General features: G+C 37.0%; 1 protein-coding gene across 2 annotated transcripts in view; it reads left to right on the top strand.

Moving 5' to 3' along the window:
- rims3.L (regulating synaptic membrane exocytosis 3 L homeolog) overlaps positions 1–18,388 on the top strand; it is a 56,291-nt gene extending 37,903 nt beyond the window's left edge. The window contains exons 3-7 of one of the 2 annotated variants that reach the window (XM_041582169.1): positions 3,308–3,449; positions 5,035–5,147; positions 15,519–15,620; positions 16,188–16,327; positions 16,842–18,388. In XM_041582169.1, the coding sequence (XP_041438103.1) occupies positions 3,308–3,449; positions 5,035–5,147; positions 15,519–15,620; positions 16,188–16,327; positions 16,842–17,054 (710 nt within the window). In that variant the 3' untranslated portion in view covers positions 17,055–18,388. The remainder of the gene's footprint in view (positions 1–3,307; positions 3,450–5,034; positions 5,148–15,518; positions 15,621–16,187; positions 16,328–16,841) is intronic. The other variant, XM_041582170.1, reaches the window with a different exon arrangement.
- Positions 18,389–18,775: the final 387 nt, after the last annotated feature.

The raw sequence follows: 18,775 nt of genomic DNA, 5'->3' as shown, positions 1-18,775 counted from the left end.
AAGAATATACATTATTTTTGTATATGTGCAAAGCCTTTTGAATTCCATGGCTATATTTGCATAAGCCATCTTTGCTGACAGGACATTATATGCATCAGTGCAGTGTATTACTTTCAGTACATTGCAAGTAATACTTCCTTTTAATTCTCAAAACAGAAATAAATGATTGGGTCCAATTTCACTGCAGGCGGTTTATGAGCTAAAGGAATAAATCTTGCAGCTGATTTAAAAGTCACTAATCCTATTGATGGCAGTTCCAATATGGAGTTTCAGGTTTCTCATACAGAAACAACTTTGGGAAGCTGTTATGGAGGCAAGTGCTTTCTCTGCAGATATTCCGATTCTATCAGACATTCGCTAACTATTAACAGCTGGGTTCCATATTGATGGACTAGCCCAATATCTCTTTGGTTCCAGTGTCCCCTTCCGTAACAAGATATAATTACCTTTAGTGGATTGTGTCTCCATGGAGACAGAATCTTCTTACTTGCATTGGCTGGCAGGCGATATGAAGATGTTCTGAAGCCCTCAGAAGCTAAATATATAAATAGAGGGTTTATTTTTAAAACAAGATTTGCCTTTTTTTTTATTATTCTGCGCTGAGCACTGATGAAAAAGCAGGTTTGAACAGTCAATCGTGCAGAAGAACAACACATAACCCTTTCAACACCAAAGATGGAATGGGTTTGAAGTTTTGTGTTATGATTCAGAGAACTTTTCTCACCTTTAAAGAATACCAAATCAGAATAAAGTAGGCTTTATGTTAAATCAGTAAAAGCACAGGGAGAATGTTTTTGTATTCTGAATTCGGTGTGATTTGTTTTTAATAATAAGTGATGCTAAGTGATTGGAATTATATCAATAAAATGGCTGAGTCTGAAGAATATTTACGAATTATCTTTCTTTTGCGTTTTCATTTTATTTTCCCCTCAGTCGGCTTTTTAAAATCGTCATCTAAACAGATTTACATTCCCTTGCTACTTTAATGAGGCTCCATTTCATCTACCTGCCATCATTTCCCAGCTCTGTGCTGACCTAGTTGTTAACAATAGGTCTTATTGGCAGTATTAAGTGCAATTAATCATGCCATCTCCTTTACACTGCCGGTGGCTATAACAGAGTACAGCAAGCGGCAAAAATCTAAACTTGGCATGAAAAGTGCTTGTATAAGTGCCACAGCCTTCTTTATTTTAATACAGTCTGGCATTGATTTGGAGGGTGCCTAGGGACATACCACGTGGCAAACTGTGACGGAAAACTTTGCTTAGTTTACTTTAGAAATGCGATCGGTGGAAAGTCTTCCCTTTAGATTAGAACAATGGAGAACCAGAGGGATTCAGAAAAACTCAAGCAGCGCGAGATCTCTTTGAGAAGAAACCACATTAATGTAATTTTCTGAGCATTACACTAATGTCTCTCCTGATTATGAAATTAATATAATTACAAGTTGCACAGCTGCACCAGACTCTTACAATACCCAGGACAAACAGCATTCAGCACCCCACCAGAGCACAGCTAATGGAGAGGAAGGGCAGCACTAGGAATTTAGGACCCATTAGCAAAACAATTATCTGTTTTAAATTGATTGTGATGCATTCCAGTCTCATATCATTCCTTGTGATGTGCATTGACATGTATGACATTTATTCTAAAATATTCTAATGCTTTGGGGTACTTTAATTAATTGCCTTGTTTTGTGAGCCCCTGGATTTGTTTGTTATATAGTTTAATGGTTTGTTACATTATTTCATTTTTAACAAAAATAAATTGAATACAAGCTGAATCGGTTAAGCACAAGGTCAGTTTACCTACTGTATTGCTGTACATTTGTGCTTTTTGTGAACAGTGCTGCACATTTCTTACCAACAGACAGGAGGAACATAAGTCAACATGAATTTATTAGATACAGACTGTATTTGCATAACAGTATGTACAATTTTAGTATTTAAGGTTGATAGGAGAAATGAGATTACTGGTGGCAATTGGAGCAGTTCCAGAATCAACTTTGCGCCTAAAACTAAGGGGCAAATTTACTAAAGGGCAAAGCGACTAACGATGCGGAAATTCACTAGCGTAATGTCATTCTGGAATTTCGTCGATTTACTAACGGGCGCAGGCGTAACTTCGCTAGCAAAAGAGACGGGCGCTGGTGCTCATTTGCACTCAATCGACAGGCGAAGTTGCTCTGGCGAAGGGACGTAACTGCGCAAATTCACTACTGAAAGTTACCTCTTGTGCCAGACTTGCCTTCGCCACCTCAGACCAGACGAAGTGCAATAGAGTAGATAGAACTTCCTCAAAATTTTTCTAAGTCCCAAAAAACGCTGGCGTCTTTTCCTTTTTTCAGGGTGATAGACTGCAAAAGAGCGTAAAAATGTTTTGGGGTAACTGGCTCCTCCCCCTACATTTCCTAACATATGGCACATAAACTATACAGTGGGCTCATGTGTAGGGCAATATAACAACTCTATTTTATTTTATTAAGGTTTCCTGGGCTTGTGTAGTGTAATGTATTTTCTGCAACATATATGTCCATTCAACTTTAACTTCCCGCCATATGCAAATTAGCCAACGCTAGCGCAACTTCGCTCAGCGTGCCAAACTAATGCTAGTGCAACTTCGCCAGCATTCGGTGCCCTGGACGCAACTGTGCATGTTAGTGAATTTGCGTTGTCTGAGCGAATTTCGCCTGGCGAAGTGTTGCGCTGCCTGCGAAGCTAAGCGGCGAATTTTCGCCGCTTAGTAAATTTGCCCCTAAGTTTTGTAACTTCTAAACTTATTAAAAGTCACCTCACCCTTTCTGTCTATTCCTAGATGAAGCCCTTTATCCTGAAAATGTTCTTGGCAAATCAAATGTTATTAAAGCATTAATTTGCCTTAAAATACACTTTTAATATGTTATACAGTAACCTTTTCCAGGCAACTTTGGTTTTGATCTTACACATTTTTTAAATCATTAGCCTTTCAATCCTGCCTTTTTTCCATCCTTCAAAAGAAATTGCTTTTATGTTGTATTACGTCGTATTACCCTCCATTATTCATCTTTAGTTCTGACTTCCTTAGGGCTACCTGGTTGCTAGGGTAATACAGTCCGCAACAAACATGTAGTTCATTAAAAAAATGGAAAAAACAAAGAATACTATTCTCTACTTCATCAAACTTAATTAATTTCAAGGTGACCTAACCCTTAAATTGCATTAGAACCAATTAAAGGTCGGAAATGTAATGCTGTTAACTCTTAATTTTGGACCTGATTGCTGATCATTATGCCTTCATTCTTTCCAACTTTTTTTCCTTCTGTGCGCAGATGGTACCACCAAGAAACTGCGTAGTAATATTCGCCGCAGCACAGAGACAGGAATTGCTGTGGAGATGAGGAATCGGGTCACCAGACAAGGAAGTAGGGAGTCCACAGATGGCAGCACCAATAGCAACAGCTCTGATGGCACGTAGGTTTCTTTAGTTTTTATTTATCACTTAAAACACTGTTCTTCTCTACTGATCCCTCATATAGCATACCTTTTCTTCTCCAGTCCTAGCTCACTCTCTGAAACACTTTTCTTATTGTCTTGTATGCACTGGGGCTTTTATCTGTTGTTATCAAGATTACTTACATTTATTAACACTTTTGGAGGCAAATATTTTGCCTGTGAAGGCTTCGCCACACTATGCGCCACTTCACCAGGTGAAAATTCACTACCACTGCGCTAACTCACTAAAACACAAAGTTGTGTCTTGGCAGCCGAATGCTGGTGAAGTTTCGCTAGCATTAATTAGTCAGCGCAAGCAAGTTTCATAGCAAACTTTCGCTAACGATCGTTTGAGCCTAGCGGAACTTTGTCAGTACACTTGCGCTTAGGTCAATTTGAATAGGGGGTGTTCATATAGATCATATATATGACTTTATTAATTAGAGATGGTGCAAATGCTTGAAGTGGCCACTTATTACTAAAAATGTCCAAGGAAGCAAAATAAAAAAAAAAAAGATCTTCTAATGCCCGAGACATGAGCCCACCCTTAAAATAAATTTGGCATGCCCCTCAATTGGTAAAAAAAAAAATTTAAAACAAAAATTTTAATAGTTACAACTTTTAAAGATAATCTCGCTTTAAAATATGAAAAAACTCCAGCGTTTTTTAAAATTGATATGACTTTCAGGCATACAGGATATGATGTCACTGACATCAGATTGAGGAGGATGTAGCTTTATCTTATCAGAACATCAAAAACTCAACAGGCAGACAGCACTTCTGGATTTGATTTATTGGGATTACTGCTAACAGCCTAACGCGTTTCGGGAATGTATCCCTTAATCATAGGCCTGTGATTAAGGGATACATTCCCGATACGCACAAGGTTTTACACCAGCGTTTCCTTGCCGAGACGTAATTGCAAATTTTCATGAATGCATGTATTTGTGACAAATTACGTCTGCCATAGTTGATTGAACTATGTTGAAGGATTCAGAGCAAAAATTTGCATGTAAGTAAATGTGCCCCTGTGACTTTTCTTATTAAAAGGCCAATTAAATGGGATAATGTACAGAACTTTCCATTATTATCAACAGAAATTGTTTTACTGAAAGTTATATATAACAAACTTCCATTTTTTCATTAGCCTTATTTCTGAGAAAAGGCAGAGAGACACATTTCCTACGTGTGACAACATCTTTGTCAAGATATTTCTTACTAAGTGTTCTTACTTGTAATTTCCAGCAAGTGAATTTCTAGCATTTTTGACAACTTTCCAACATCTTTTTTTGAGACATTTTAATTGAAATGGAAATGTTTTTTTTAGTCAGTCTTCTCCCTTTTTCTCCCCATCAGTCCATTCCTATATACTGTATCTATAATTCTCAAAGTCTCAAAAATCCCCCTCTGCGATTTCTGTGATATCTTTTAAAAAGGTTGCCTTGTTATTGCCATCCACGGTGTTTAATCCTTCCTTACCCCCACTCTGTTAAATATATAAATCATCTGTGTTTTAGCTTGCAAAATACATTCTGGCAGACACTTCCATCTTTCTTGTTTCCAGATTTATATTCCCCACTACTCGGTTGGGAGCTGAAAGCCAGTTTAGCAATTTCCTTGATGGTCTCGGACCTGCACAGATTGTGGGAAGACAAACACTGGCTACACCCCCCATGGGTAAGTACCCAGAAATGGGTATGTAGGTGCATATTCAATAATAATTTAGGTTTATATATATATATATATATATATATATATATATATATATATATATATATATATATATGTGTATATATATATATGTGTATATATATGTGTATATATATATATATATGTATATATATATATGTGTATATATATATATATATATATGTATGTGTTGTGATTTTTCCATAGTTCTTTGTAAAATTAAAGAATCCATCTTTTATTATGTAAATATAGGTGTTATGGGGAGATTTGCATTAATGTTCCATTAATGTAAAATTCAATTCTCAATGAAAAAGAATGAAAATAACCCTGACCTTTTCTCTTTTTACCTTCTACCACCCTTTTATGCTAGAACTTTGGGGATATACAGTATCTCTGATTAGTGCAAGGAATGATATGGGGATCAGTTTTCCTTTTTTCCCTCATATTAGTTTACACCAGGCATCTTTGCAAGTACAATGCCACCATTGACTTCCTGTCAGCCATTCCTCTGCTACATGGTGTGACCTAAGAAAATCTCAACAGACTACATAAGACCTGGAAATCATTCTTGTCCAGCCAATGATGAGCCTCTTACACCAATGACTTGCTGGAGTACTCTCTGTATCCAACCAATTCACCAGGTTTAACCAGCCTTCGGGATGGTTATCTTATCACACCATGTAGTAGGTTTCCCTCAAAGCTTATAAATCATAGCACAGTTTCCATTGCAGATTGAGATAGAATATAGAAACCACTCTCTGCCAGATCTTCTTGTATTTATTGATAACAATTTGTAGTTTCTGAATATCAGGCACAAACGTTCTACCACTGTCCTCAATAACTAGCAATGCATCATAGCACACTTTCCTAGATGTTTATTCGTTTGCGTGACCGCTAATCTTGCCTAAATGCTGCCAAATGTACTTTAATAAAACAGAATAGAGAGAATTAATGGCAAACTTTGTAAAATTGAAAGAAAATGGCTGAGTCAGATTTGTAGTGATGGAGAGATAATGCCTGGGTCAGATTTGCAGAAATTAATTGAAAGAAAATTCATGGGTCAGATTAGCAGTAAGTGAGTTTTAGAAATAAAAACAGGTACAGACCAATATGGAAAACATTTACTTTTAACTTGCAAGTGCCTGTACTAATTAGCAGGAAAGCAGAATATATTACGATAATTAAAGTACACAGATTTAGTTACACTTCTGAGTTATGCTTGTATTACTCTCACACTGCTGTTGTTACTGCTGTAGCCTGTCTCCCCCAGTGCTACAGTGTACAGGTTACCCTTTAGCATATATGCACTATTGTGGGCATGCAGGAATCAACTTCAAAATGTATGGGACCAAATGAGCTACCCATAAGTAAATACACAAGGGAGATTGGGACATAAAACGTACTGTACAATGTGTTCCTAGGGACTTTGAATTGATACATAAGCCCTATGGAGAATTCATCCTAGCATACCAGCCTGACATGCATAATAAGAGATATGAGTCAAGCTATAAATCCACCCATGAGAAAAACAGGGTATATTGCCCTGGAAGGACTATATACATATATATATATATATATATATATATATATATATATATATATATATATATATATATATATAGTCATATGATTCACCGGCACTCACCCTCGGTAGATCAGATCCCGGGTGCTCCTCAGAGGAGAACAAATAGATGCAATTAGGAGCACTCACGGGTGTGGTGATAAAGAGATATCTTTTATTGGAGTGTTACAAACTACCCCACATCAACGCGTATATATATATATATATATATATATATATATATATATATATATATATATATATATATATATATATATATATATATAATGCATTGCCTCCCGCATTATTCTGCTTTGTGTACTGTATCTTGTGATCAAGATTACAGATTCTTGCCTTGCTGTTCTATTCTGACCTCTAAAGGTAATAAATGGGATAACACACTAAGGGGGGAATGTAATATGTTTTTGCTAGTGCAAAAAAACTGCTCAAAGTTTTGCGAACGTTAGAGACCATGTTTGGGTCCTTTTTGACTGATTAAAGACCACAACGTCTTCATTGCAAAGTTTGCAAACAAATGGCTTTCGCGAACATTCGCAGCATATGTAATTAATTTTTCGCGAACATACTCCAGAGCAGGTGTTAACGCTAAACCATTGCTTAACGAAAATGTAATATTTGCCAGCGACTTATGTTACATTGCGAGCAGTGCTAAACATTCTCAAAGGTGCCATTTTAAATAACGCTTTGACTTTTGGTTAAATTCTCCCCTAAATTTTTCCCAGAACCATTGCCTTAAAAAGCTGTTAATGTATGCTTATTTTTAGTTAGAAGCTAGTAATTACTAGATGAGCACATGTAATGAGTTCATCTAAGTCAAAAGTAGGAATTTAAGGAAAATAGAAAGGGACCATCTGAAATGGTGAAATGGTTATTTGTGAAGTGCGCATCCGCAGTGTGACTTTTAGGGGGTTCGAAGCCTGAGCCCAAGTACATTTTTAGGCCTTTGTGCATTGAATGATAACGCATCCTATAGCAGTCGCCACCTTGCTTCTTCTATTGTTTCACCCTTGGCTGCTAACCAAAATCAAATCAAGCAATGTAAGCAGACTTTGTCATGTATAGTGGACTGTTACATTTCTGCTTACAGTGTATCATCTCTAATCCCCTACTGAGAGTGCAAAATGTTAAGTTTTACAAGTATAAATTCTTTACAAGGAAACAATTCAGATATTCCATTACAAAACAAGTGTGGGGGATTTAAAACTGTTGGCTGTGTGAGACAGAAATTGTGTCCTTGCATAACACACACACTGTTCTCCCTGTTTCTGTGATTCCTGCTGGGAGACATGCAACAGCTAATTCAGGTGTCACTCTCACCTATACAATACCTCTCCACTGGGCCTAATGGAGGTGCAAAGAGACAATAATATGTGAAACCTCACTTTGAGCTTCACTCCTTTCTAAAGGTCATAATACATTTCAGTACATAATTTAATTTCTGCAGTTGTGGCTGAACCCAAGATACACAAAAACCCAATTTATTTAGGAAATATGGGCCCCTGCTACATGACTCACCTGGATTTAAACCAAGATTTCCCCTAATTATATGATGATGATGCTTATTATTTTTATTATCACTAATATAAACAACACCTATTTATAAAGGATCAATGTACTCAGCAGCACTGAAGCATAGTAATTTATCCTCTGAGTCATTTCATCTGTGTTCAAATACAGCAAACCGTTGTTTCTCCTGCTGTTGCATGGCTACAGTTCCCAAACCAAATTTACAGCAGCAGGAACATCAGCCTCCCAGAAGCCAAATCTGGTTAAATGCAATGTTATTAGAATTTCTGGTATCAGCCCTCTAGGAATTATAATACGCTTCTTTAATATTTTCTAGTGCATTGATTTTTTTTTTTTGCGCAGTACCACTGTATGCTACATTTGCTGCAGTTATCCCTTCTAGCTTCTAGAACATCTTGGTGAATGCAAGATAATCTTTCAGCAAGGTGACAGATTAAGGTCTTTCTCTCAGATGATTAGTGGGGCATGTATCACCGTTTTTGCATGTAGAAATCTTTTGTGAAAATGATCCTTTTCATAAAGATCTTGATATGCTTGAAAAGAACATCACTTTTGTCCCAGTTTCTTGACAGGTTGTTCACCTTTAAATTTATTTTTAGTATGATGCAGTGAGTGATTTATTTAGCTTTTAATTCAGCAGCTCTCCAGTTTGCATTTTCATCAATCTGGTTGCTAGGATCCAAATTACCCTAGCAACTATGCACTGATTTGAATAAGACTGAAATATCAATAGGAGATGCCTGAATAGAATGATGAGTAATAAAAATTAACAATAACTACATTTGTAGCCTTACAGTGACCCCCCTTTGAAAACTCAGAGTCAGAAGAACCCCTTTAAGTACAGGACTCTAGGAAACCTTGTGACCCCTGACACCAAACTTGCAATGGGGTGCCAGGGTCCCTACAGAAAACCTTACACCACAGACATGCTCTGTAAACGTTTTGGGGGTTATTTATCAAGCTCCGAATATCCAAATCTCGAATAATTCATCTTTTTCGGAGAAAAAAAAAAAACTATGAAATTTTCGAGATTTATTAAAGACTGATGGTCTAAAAACTCCGAAACCCCAGCATCTAAAAGCTCTCGAGGTCCTGTATAAGTCAATGGGGAAGGTTCCAGTGTCTGATGTCCGTACTGATATCCGATGATTCCTGGGTTTTTGGGGAAAGCTCCAAAGTTTGCCCGACTCTATGTTTTTGGGCTTTTATCTTCATAAATAAGGTCCATTCGGGAATTCGGAGTTGCTCGGAGTTGGATATAAGAAATAGTGAGATAAATCCAGACCTTGATAAATGACCCCCTATATCTTCATCACTTCACCTTTTTTATTATTGTGTTTGCCAGTGGAGCTTTGTCTATGGCTTTGCTTTATAAATATACAAATGATCCATTAGTATATGAAACATTGAAATACAGTAGATAATAGAATAGCATAGAGATTTTAGAAGGTTTCATCAGGGACATAACCACAACACTTGTTAACCCACTTAATTGGGCCCTCTTCATCATCTTCATCTAGTTACATGTGCTTGACTCTAGATAGTTATGCATATTAAGGTTGCTGACATACTGCTGAATATATATATATATATATATATATATATATATATATATTTACAGTGCCACATTACATATATTTATAGCCTTAACATAGCCACATTGTACAGAGATCTTATATATATATATATATATTCCCACGATTGACAGCACTCCAGGGAGTATTCCAACAAGGCAAAATGGTCAAAACAAAAATAAAGGTTTAATAAATCCTACATTTCGGTTCCACACAGGAACCTTCTTCAGGTTTTTCCCTGACAAAGGCTCCTGTGTGGAACCGATACATAGGATTCATTAAACCTTTATTTTTGCTTCGTGGGAATATTTGCTTTCAATACAGACTGGCACCCAGGTTTTGATTATCATTTATGGTTGTGCACAGGGCCATCAGAAATCAAGGTGTTCTACTCCTTTCGTAGCTTCGGGTCTTTTGTTGTCTTCAGGACTTCAACTTCGGGTCTTTTCGTGACTTTCGCCTTTTTGTCGTGTCTTTGGCACAGCTTCGGATCTTAGGAACAGGCTTCGGGACTTTGACACACCACATAATCTTTCCAGCACAGTCAGGCCCCCCTTTAGCCCCGGGTCTGGCACCCTCTGTGCCCCCCTGATAGCAGCCCTGGTTGCGCCTTTCACCCATTGCTGATGGATAAACAGTATTTTATATTTATTGACAGTGCTCAGTGCTGTTGCCAGTCACTGCTGCCCCAGCCATTTACTGCATTTGTGCTGGTGTAGGAGCAAAGAGAGATGATGATGGATGGTATTAGTGTGGGAATGTATCACTCTGTTAACAATATGGTCTGGGGAGGCAAGCATTGCAGATACTCATCTGGGTAGTTAATAGTTAAAGGGAAACTATCATTAACATAAAAAAATTATATGAACTTGATCTCATGGAAATAATAAAAATTATATATATATAATCATTTGGTCAAGATAATCTTTAGTACACCCCTCTTGGCAATTTTTCTCTCTGCATTGCAGGGGTCGGATTTTGATAGACAGGTAACTGAAAGGCATTTAGCATTAATACAGTGTCTAGGCAATTAAAAGGATTCAAAACAAAGGGTTCGGCCGTCATAACATTCATTATATCCTGCTTCAATGTAACAGTTTTGACAGTGTCTGTACCAGTGTCATTTTGCTTTGGAACAAAATGTCTTTAACACGATACTAGGAATGGTATTTAAGGCAGCAAAGAGCAGAGCAAATCTGTTGTGATTGAATCTAATCCATAATCCATGGATAAAACCTAATCTATTTTTGGGAGATAGATAATCCACACTCAAGTCCTTTTTATCTCACTTTCCACAGTATCTTGTGTTAAATGGCTATTCTGCTTTTTCCATTGAAATGTAACATTAAACAGAATGATTTTAATATCATAAACAGTCCACAGTTAACAGTGCAGTCAAGGTGATGACAGAAGCACATATTCAGGTGATTAGTAAAATAAAACTGTCATATTAAGGCAAACGTTGATCATACTCTTGGGACACTTGTGAAAGATGATATTAAAGCACTATATTCTGATTATGTGTAGACATATGAAAATCCGTGGCCCTGTACCATACCTATTGCAATCTGATTGCAGCTCAGTGCCTCTGCTCCCTCAGTTCATTCAATAAAAATAGTCCATGGTAGAGAAATATCCACAATGGTTCATCTGTGAATTAAAGCAGTCATTAGCATTTTAGCAAGAATGATTCTTTACATCATGCAATCCAATACATTTAAGGTTCTTAAGTATCCAAATCTTTTCAAAAGTGTATTTATTTTCCCTACTGAGGTCCCTGACAAGGATAGTCCATCTGAACTGGGCAATACTGAGACCAAACTCAGCAAAACGTGTATCCTTAGATGTTTTATTCTCATTTCATCTCTTCATCGGATGATATCTTACATTGTCACTATCCCAGGTATTGAAGTCCCTGAGTTGTATCCTGCTGCCATCTAGGGGTGGATAATAACCTGTCCCCTAATAATACCACAACAGTGGGGACCATAAGGGTAATAAAATTTAACAAGTTTTACCCAATAAACTTGTAATACAAAAGTTACTTATGAATGTAACTGCAATTAAAAGCAGTATTTTTTCCTGGACTGTTGTTTCCATCTTTCAAAACAGCCTATTGTACCATTATGTATAGTGTAAAGTTATTACGTACTAGTGTATAGCTATGTGACACACATCCCTTACACCTTTCCTGCTGAGGGGGATCATATCCCATATTACTTACTTATTTTGTACATTATACTTTTATCTGCGACTGCTGTTATTCAGTTTTTGGTAAAATAAACACTTATTCTGTACTACATTCTGGTGCATTCGGTGCATTCTGAAAAGAATCAACAGTTCTTCTCCATTTGCTGGAGCTGTGAATAGTTATTTTCAATGATCAAACAAGGAAAAATATATTGAATTGATGACCCTAGCCTAACAGAGAGACCCACTAGAGTGCCTCATCCCCTTACATGCAGTGACACCTAGAGGTAGACTAGAATATGTTCTGACATTATGAGACTTAAAAAGGTGATCATCGCTTCTCCGGTGCCTTCAACAGTCCTATATAGTCTGTGAAGTCCACATAGACAGCATATAAGTAACAACTGACGTAGTTACCACTTAATGTACCAATTATAAAATATCATTCTTGTAAATTGTTACTGCAGAAATATGTGCTGTACAGGGTATCTTTTTAGCCTTGGATCAAGTGAATTCAGGGTAACCAGGGGATCTCCTGATAAACACAGACCTTATGAAACCAGGCCACAAAAATGTATGCTTAAGATGAGCTAAAGTCTATTTCACACTATGATATGATATTTGAAAAAGATGCCTTAAAATGACTGCAAAGGTTTGGCTATTGGTCAGCTTGTAAGGAGAATGGGCACAACAAAACAGTAAAGTACATAATTAAACAAGTACTAAACAAGTATAAAAAAAAATCCTTCTGGCCATTTTGGAGTCAGGAAGGAATGAATTCCCCCTCTGAGGCAAACTGTGGGTGCTCTCCTCTTAAGGTGCAAAAGGTAAAGAGGTACATGGAGGGGCTGGTGGAGGAGCTTGTGACTGAAGCAGGGGGGCCCTGCTATCCCAGTGGGCCCAGGACACCCCGGTTTAACACTGTGCACCCAAATGTGCCATTTATAGAGTAAAAGAGTCTCAATGTTCTTTGACTATTTCACTTTCTCTATGATATTAGGCTCTGGTATTCAAAATAAAAACAATATTGTCATTAATGTACCTCTCCTGGGTATTTATTCCATTAACAAAGAAAGCAAAACAACACTGCTAAACCATCATCTCTTGTACTTCTCCATGAACACAATTTTCTTGCTGCAAATTGTCCTAGTCCCTTAGGAACAATATCCATCTGTAATTACCTTGTTAACATTTTAAAGACATGCTGTCCTGAAGAACCCAAGTCTACTCAGAACCCAGATAATTAGCATCAGGTTTTGCAGTAGAAAAAAGATGCTATAAATGATTGCTAAGACTCTGGCTTTTGGTCATCTGATGCATATGAGGGGAATAAGCACAGCAACACAGCAAAGTTAGTAATTAAACAAGTATAGCAACTTCTTCACATGCTGCAAGGCAAAACATATGAAAAGCAACTGACTCTTGGTAAAACCTATTAGATATTTTTACTGCTGCTGTCAAAATTCCTAACTGTAAATTAGATTTCCTTTAAATCTCCTCTCTACTGATACAGATACATCTTAATATTAAAGGGTAAAATGAGCAGAAATAGCATAAGGCACAAATAAAATATGCAAATCTGTTCCAGGGGGCAAATATACATGTGTCTACAATTATTGTATTCTTGTATTATTCTACTGCAGTATCAGTGCCTGGAAATGGCAGTAACACCAGAATCCAAATTTTTTTCACAATCATATTCCATATTAGAAATGTTTTTATTGTATAGGTGTACAGGTATGTGATCCATTAACCGGAAACCCAGTATCCAGAAAGATCCAAATTATGGAAAGGCCATCTCCCATAGACACCCTTTTATACAAATAATCCAAACATTTTAAAATTACTTCCTTTTTCTCTATAATACTAAAACAGTACCATGTACTGGATCTTAACTAATGTATAATTAATCCTTACTGGAGGCAAAACCAGCCTATTGGGTTTGTTTAAAGTTTAAATGATTTTCTAGTAAAGATTGTATTAAGATCCAAATTATGGAAAGAGAAAACCCCAGGTCCTGAGCATTCTGGATAACAGGTCCCATACCTGTACAGAGAACCATTTTATATGTTATACCCTATGCAAAGTGGGCCCTTCAGCCCTATAAGAACTTGGATGGCAGTCCCCATTTTTGCATACTAGCTTATTTATAATTATTATATAGCAGCTACTGAAGCAAACACACAATTATTACACGAGTACAGTACAAGCACATTTTATTTAAGTGCTTGCATAGCCTTTCAATCTTTTGATGTGTTCGTATCTTTATCACTTTCTGTGTATCTCAGAATGCCATTCAGTCTGCAAATGAGAATGTCAGAAGGCATTGTGAAATGGAAAAATCTTTCGTAGGAGCAGAAATATCTACAGAAATCTTAATAATGATCAAACAATATATTGCAAGTTAAAGGAGAACTAGCTAGAAATGTTGTACATTATGTTTTGTGCTTCTGTACCAGCCCAAGGCAACCACAGCCCATTAGCAGTAAAGATCTGTGCCTCTAAAGATGCCCCAGTAGCTCCCCATCTTCTTTTCTGCTGATTCACTGCACATGCTATGTGCTGCTGTCACTAACTGACACAGAATATAAATGTCACAATATAAGGCTGATTAATAATTAATACAGATAATTACTACATGGCAACACAGAAACCAGTGCAATTAGCATCAGAATTTAAAAATCAACCCTGTAGCATCAGCTTATATTACAGACCAGTTAGGTGTATTTCAGCATACTGTCTTAATAAAGCCTTATCCAGAAGTGCCGTCCGTACAGTGGGGACACTGAGGACCGAGTACCTGGATGCAGGTATTGTAGGGAGCTTGAGCTGTCTCCCATGTGTTATATTACAGACCAACCTCATTCTCTGCTTGATAATTTGTGATGACCCCCTTAGCTTAGCTTCTCAACAGCTGCTGAGAGCCCACTGAGCATGTGATATCTCCATAATTTAGATCTTCATACCTTGCCTGCTAGAAAATCATGTAAACTTTAAATTAACCCAATAGGTAGGTGTTACCTCCAACAATGATTAATTATATCTTGGATCAAGTACAAGGTACTGTTTTATTATTACAGAGAAAAAGGAAATCATTTTAAAAAATTTGGATTATTTGGATAAAATGGAGTCTATGGGAGATGGCCTTACCGTAATTTGGAGTTTTCTTGATAATGGGTTTCTGGATAACGGATTCCATACCATTATACAAAACACCAACCCATCAGATGTTTTTTTTTGCCTTTCTCTGGAATGGATCAACTAGCAGTTAGGCAGATTTTAAAAAAAAAACTAAAAGGTTGAACTTGATGGACGTGTGTCTTTTTTCAACCTTACTTACTATGTTACTATGTAAAAAGAAACTGTTCCTTATCAGACTTTAATGATATGCAATATAATATTTTTAAGGACTTTGCCATATAAACCTTGAGATTATTATTAAACATTATTAGACATTAGAGATAATCTGTGCCTTTTCTTTTCCAGGGGATGTTCACATTGGGATGGTAGACAGAAATGGACAGCTGGAGGTGGAGGTTATACAGGCCCGAGGTCTGACTCCAAAGCCAGGCTCTAAATCTATACCAGGTACATGAAATAGGAACAGGCCTAAAGTACCATTAATAGCTGTATACAAGTTAAAGGATTTAAGTCATCAGAACTGTGATTACTTTTATGTGATAACAATGTGAAGTAAGTGCCACATGCCAGGTGATTTGAATGTCAGGCTGTGGTAGGTTGTTTTAGATGCTTTATTGACTTATCTTTATACTTTATCAGTTATTGGCACTTTTTATGCTTACACTGAGGGATCTATTTCCTAATACTCCCTTAGCAATTTCTCTTTCTTTTCTGGCAAAAACCAGGAGTCTTTTTGCTTTTGTGGCAGAAATTTAAGATATTCTCTAGGACTAGTATCATTATTATGAACCAGATAAGAAGGCTTAGTTGAGGCAATGTAAAAAGAAGTATTGTATTAAACTATATAAATACATAAAATCTAAAGCTCTAACACAAATTATACATGTAACAAGATTAACAGAACACTTTTATAGTTTCTATCTAGGTCTATTCAATCTCTAATGTTTATGCTTTAAATTTTGCTTCCGTTCTATATCTGTATTTTCTTACTCTTTCCCAAACCCATGTTGACAGCTCCATATATTAAGGTGTATCTGATAGAGAACGGAGTCTGCCTTGCCAAGAAAAAGACAAGGACTGCAAAGAAAACTTGGGACCCTGTGTATCAACAGGCTCTTTTGTTTGATGAAGGTCCACAGGGTAAGGTTGTACAGGTAAGATGGTCTTGTACATCAAGTACTGTACTATATGTTTTCCACAACACGTTTACCAGTTATATGTTCTTGCAGCAAAAGCCATGAAAAGTGATCCTACAATTTAGACAAGATGAGAATTTTTGCAGAATGGGTATCACTGCATTCTTAGTTTAGGGACTGTTCAACTATTTATTTAACAGTGATATTGGTATTAAATTGTGAGACTGCAGAGGTTTAAAAGAGTGCAGATAATTATTTAAAACAAACAGTATCCTAGTTTATCTTAGTACAATGTTTTATGTCTTTATGCCTATACTTATGAGTGGATGTGCCTTGGCTTTGGTAAGCATGAATATATTGCATGGCATACATAGAAACAGCACCTGTAGTGGTTATAAATAGATGTGGCTTAATGTATCCAAAAGCAAGCAAAGGGGAAGGATTGCAGATGTTTTAGTGTTGCTGGGATTGTCAATGAAATGCAGAAATACCTTCTGGATTCCCCAGTTCAGTTATTTTTGTTCTTCTGCAGGTAATAGTTTGGGGAGACTACGGTCGCATGGATCACAAATGTTTCATGGGGATGGCACAGATCCTTCTGGAGGAGCTTGATCTTAGTTCTTGTGTTACAGGATGGTACAAACTCTTTCCCACTTCTTCTCTGGCAGACTCAAGCATTGCTCCCCTCACCCGCCGACTCTCCCAGTCCTCTCTCGAGAGTTCCACCAGCCCATCCTGCACTTAATCAGTGTAAGACAACTTCTATATACTACCTTCCCCCTTTAGCCCACAGCCTAGACGATCACTGTCTCATCCTAGTCACAAAACTGAGGCTTGGCTGAAAAATCAGTGTATCCGTCCAGTGCTGTGGGAAAAAAGATGGAAATCGGCAGGCTAGTATTGGCGTGTGGAGCCCAGCTCCACTGCTACTGCACATATAAATTATCATGCAACTTTAGAGACTGTTATAACAAATTGTACTCAAAAAGATTTCTAGAACAAAACATAACTGGACAATCCAATCATAAAATAACTGATGAAGCAGCTCCCTATTATTTTTGTTCCATAGAGCAGTGGCTGTTTAGTTTAATGTTCTTGGCAACCACTGTAAACTTGGGATATACAACCTACACAGGTAGAACATTCAACAAGTCACTTTTCTTCAACAAGAGAAAAAAGCACACTTATAGCAGTGATGAGCACACAGATGCTATGAAATACCTGCACATATATGCACCCATATCAACTACAGGTGCCTGCTTGTTCTTTTTCCTAGCAAGTCAGTGCTCTGCTTTCACTGATTTTTATTTTTGCTGATTTTTTTTTACCTCTTTTGCTTCCAACAAAGCCCTTCTCAAATTGAAATAATAGAGCCAGATTGCACAAATCCGGCATTTAAGATACTTTCCATATTTCATTTAAATCAATACGCACCAATATATATATATATATGTATGCATACACAAGAGAGAACTATTTTTCAGGTACTTTTATGGCTTTCTGCTTTAAAATGGAATGTAGCATTTTCAGTGTGCAATTATAACTCTGACAATGCACATAAAGGGGCAAGGAAAGGAAGCATTTAACTTATCTACACCTTTTTTTCTGCACTGATAAGCAATCTTGTTTTTGATATACACATACAAATGCATGCTGCTTCTTGCGTGAATTCTGAACACATCCAAAATCATGTCTGTTACTCCAAGTGCATTAATAATAATTAGCTGCACTGAACATTTAAATACTTTAGTGCCACAAGGAACTACAGATTGATTGTGTCTTTCACAGTTACCCAGCACCAAAGGATTGTAAAGAATTAGCAGCTCATTTAACTAGTAAAAGGAATAAACATTGAAATAGATAAAGTAGCCAAGACTGCAAATTTAGGATTTAGACAGATATCAATATTCTCCTATTTTATTTGTTGGTATAACCCCAACTGTAGCAGTATAGATCTGCTAAAGAATATTTGTACACTTCCATATCATGCAAAGAAATTCTCGACTTTTTAGTTTATGTTACCAGTAATACAGACTGTCAAGGTTTAACAGGGAACAATCTAAGGTAAAAGAGAATGATAATGATAATAATATGGAATTCAGAGATGGGACCCACCAGCCTGACAGCCAGAGTCAATGAGCATACATGTAGCACTTGATCTCCCATGAGATCTTGTTTTCTGAGGGAAGTGTTTACGGTAACCACTCAGGGCTGCAAATTCTAGTGGATCAAAGAATGGAAAGCATCAGCCAACCAGACGAGAGAAGACCGGCCTGTCCACCAAGGTAAAGGACGGTTCCTTTTGAATAACTGCATTGACCAAAATGGTTGTGAATAAAATAGACTTGCTTTGAGGCCTTCAGGAAGTTGGACCAGTTACTGCTAGCATGAGTCTGTTTTAAGAAGCTCTACTAAATTATTCATGGATTCTGGGGAAGTAGATTAAAAATGTTAAAATCAAGCAAA

The sequence above is a fragment of the Xenopus laevis genome, chromosome 2L (assembly GCF_017654675.1).
Source record: "Xenopus laevis strain J_2021 chromosome 2L, Xenopus_laevis_v10.1, whole genome shotgun sequence".
NCBI lineage: Eukaryota > Metazoa > Chordata > Amphibia > Anura > Pipidae > Xenopus > Xenopus laevis.
This window is presented reverse-complemented; position numbering and strand designations above follow the sequence as displayed.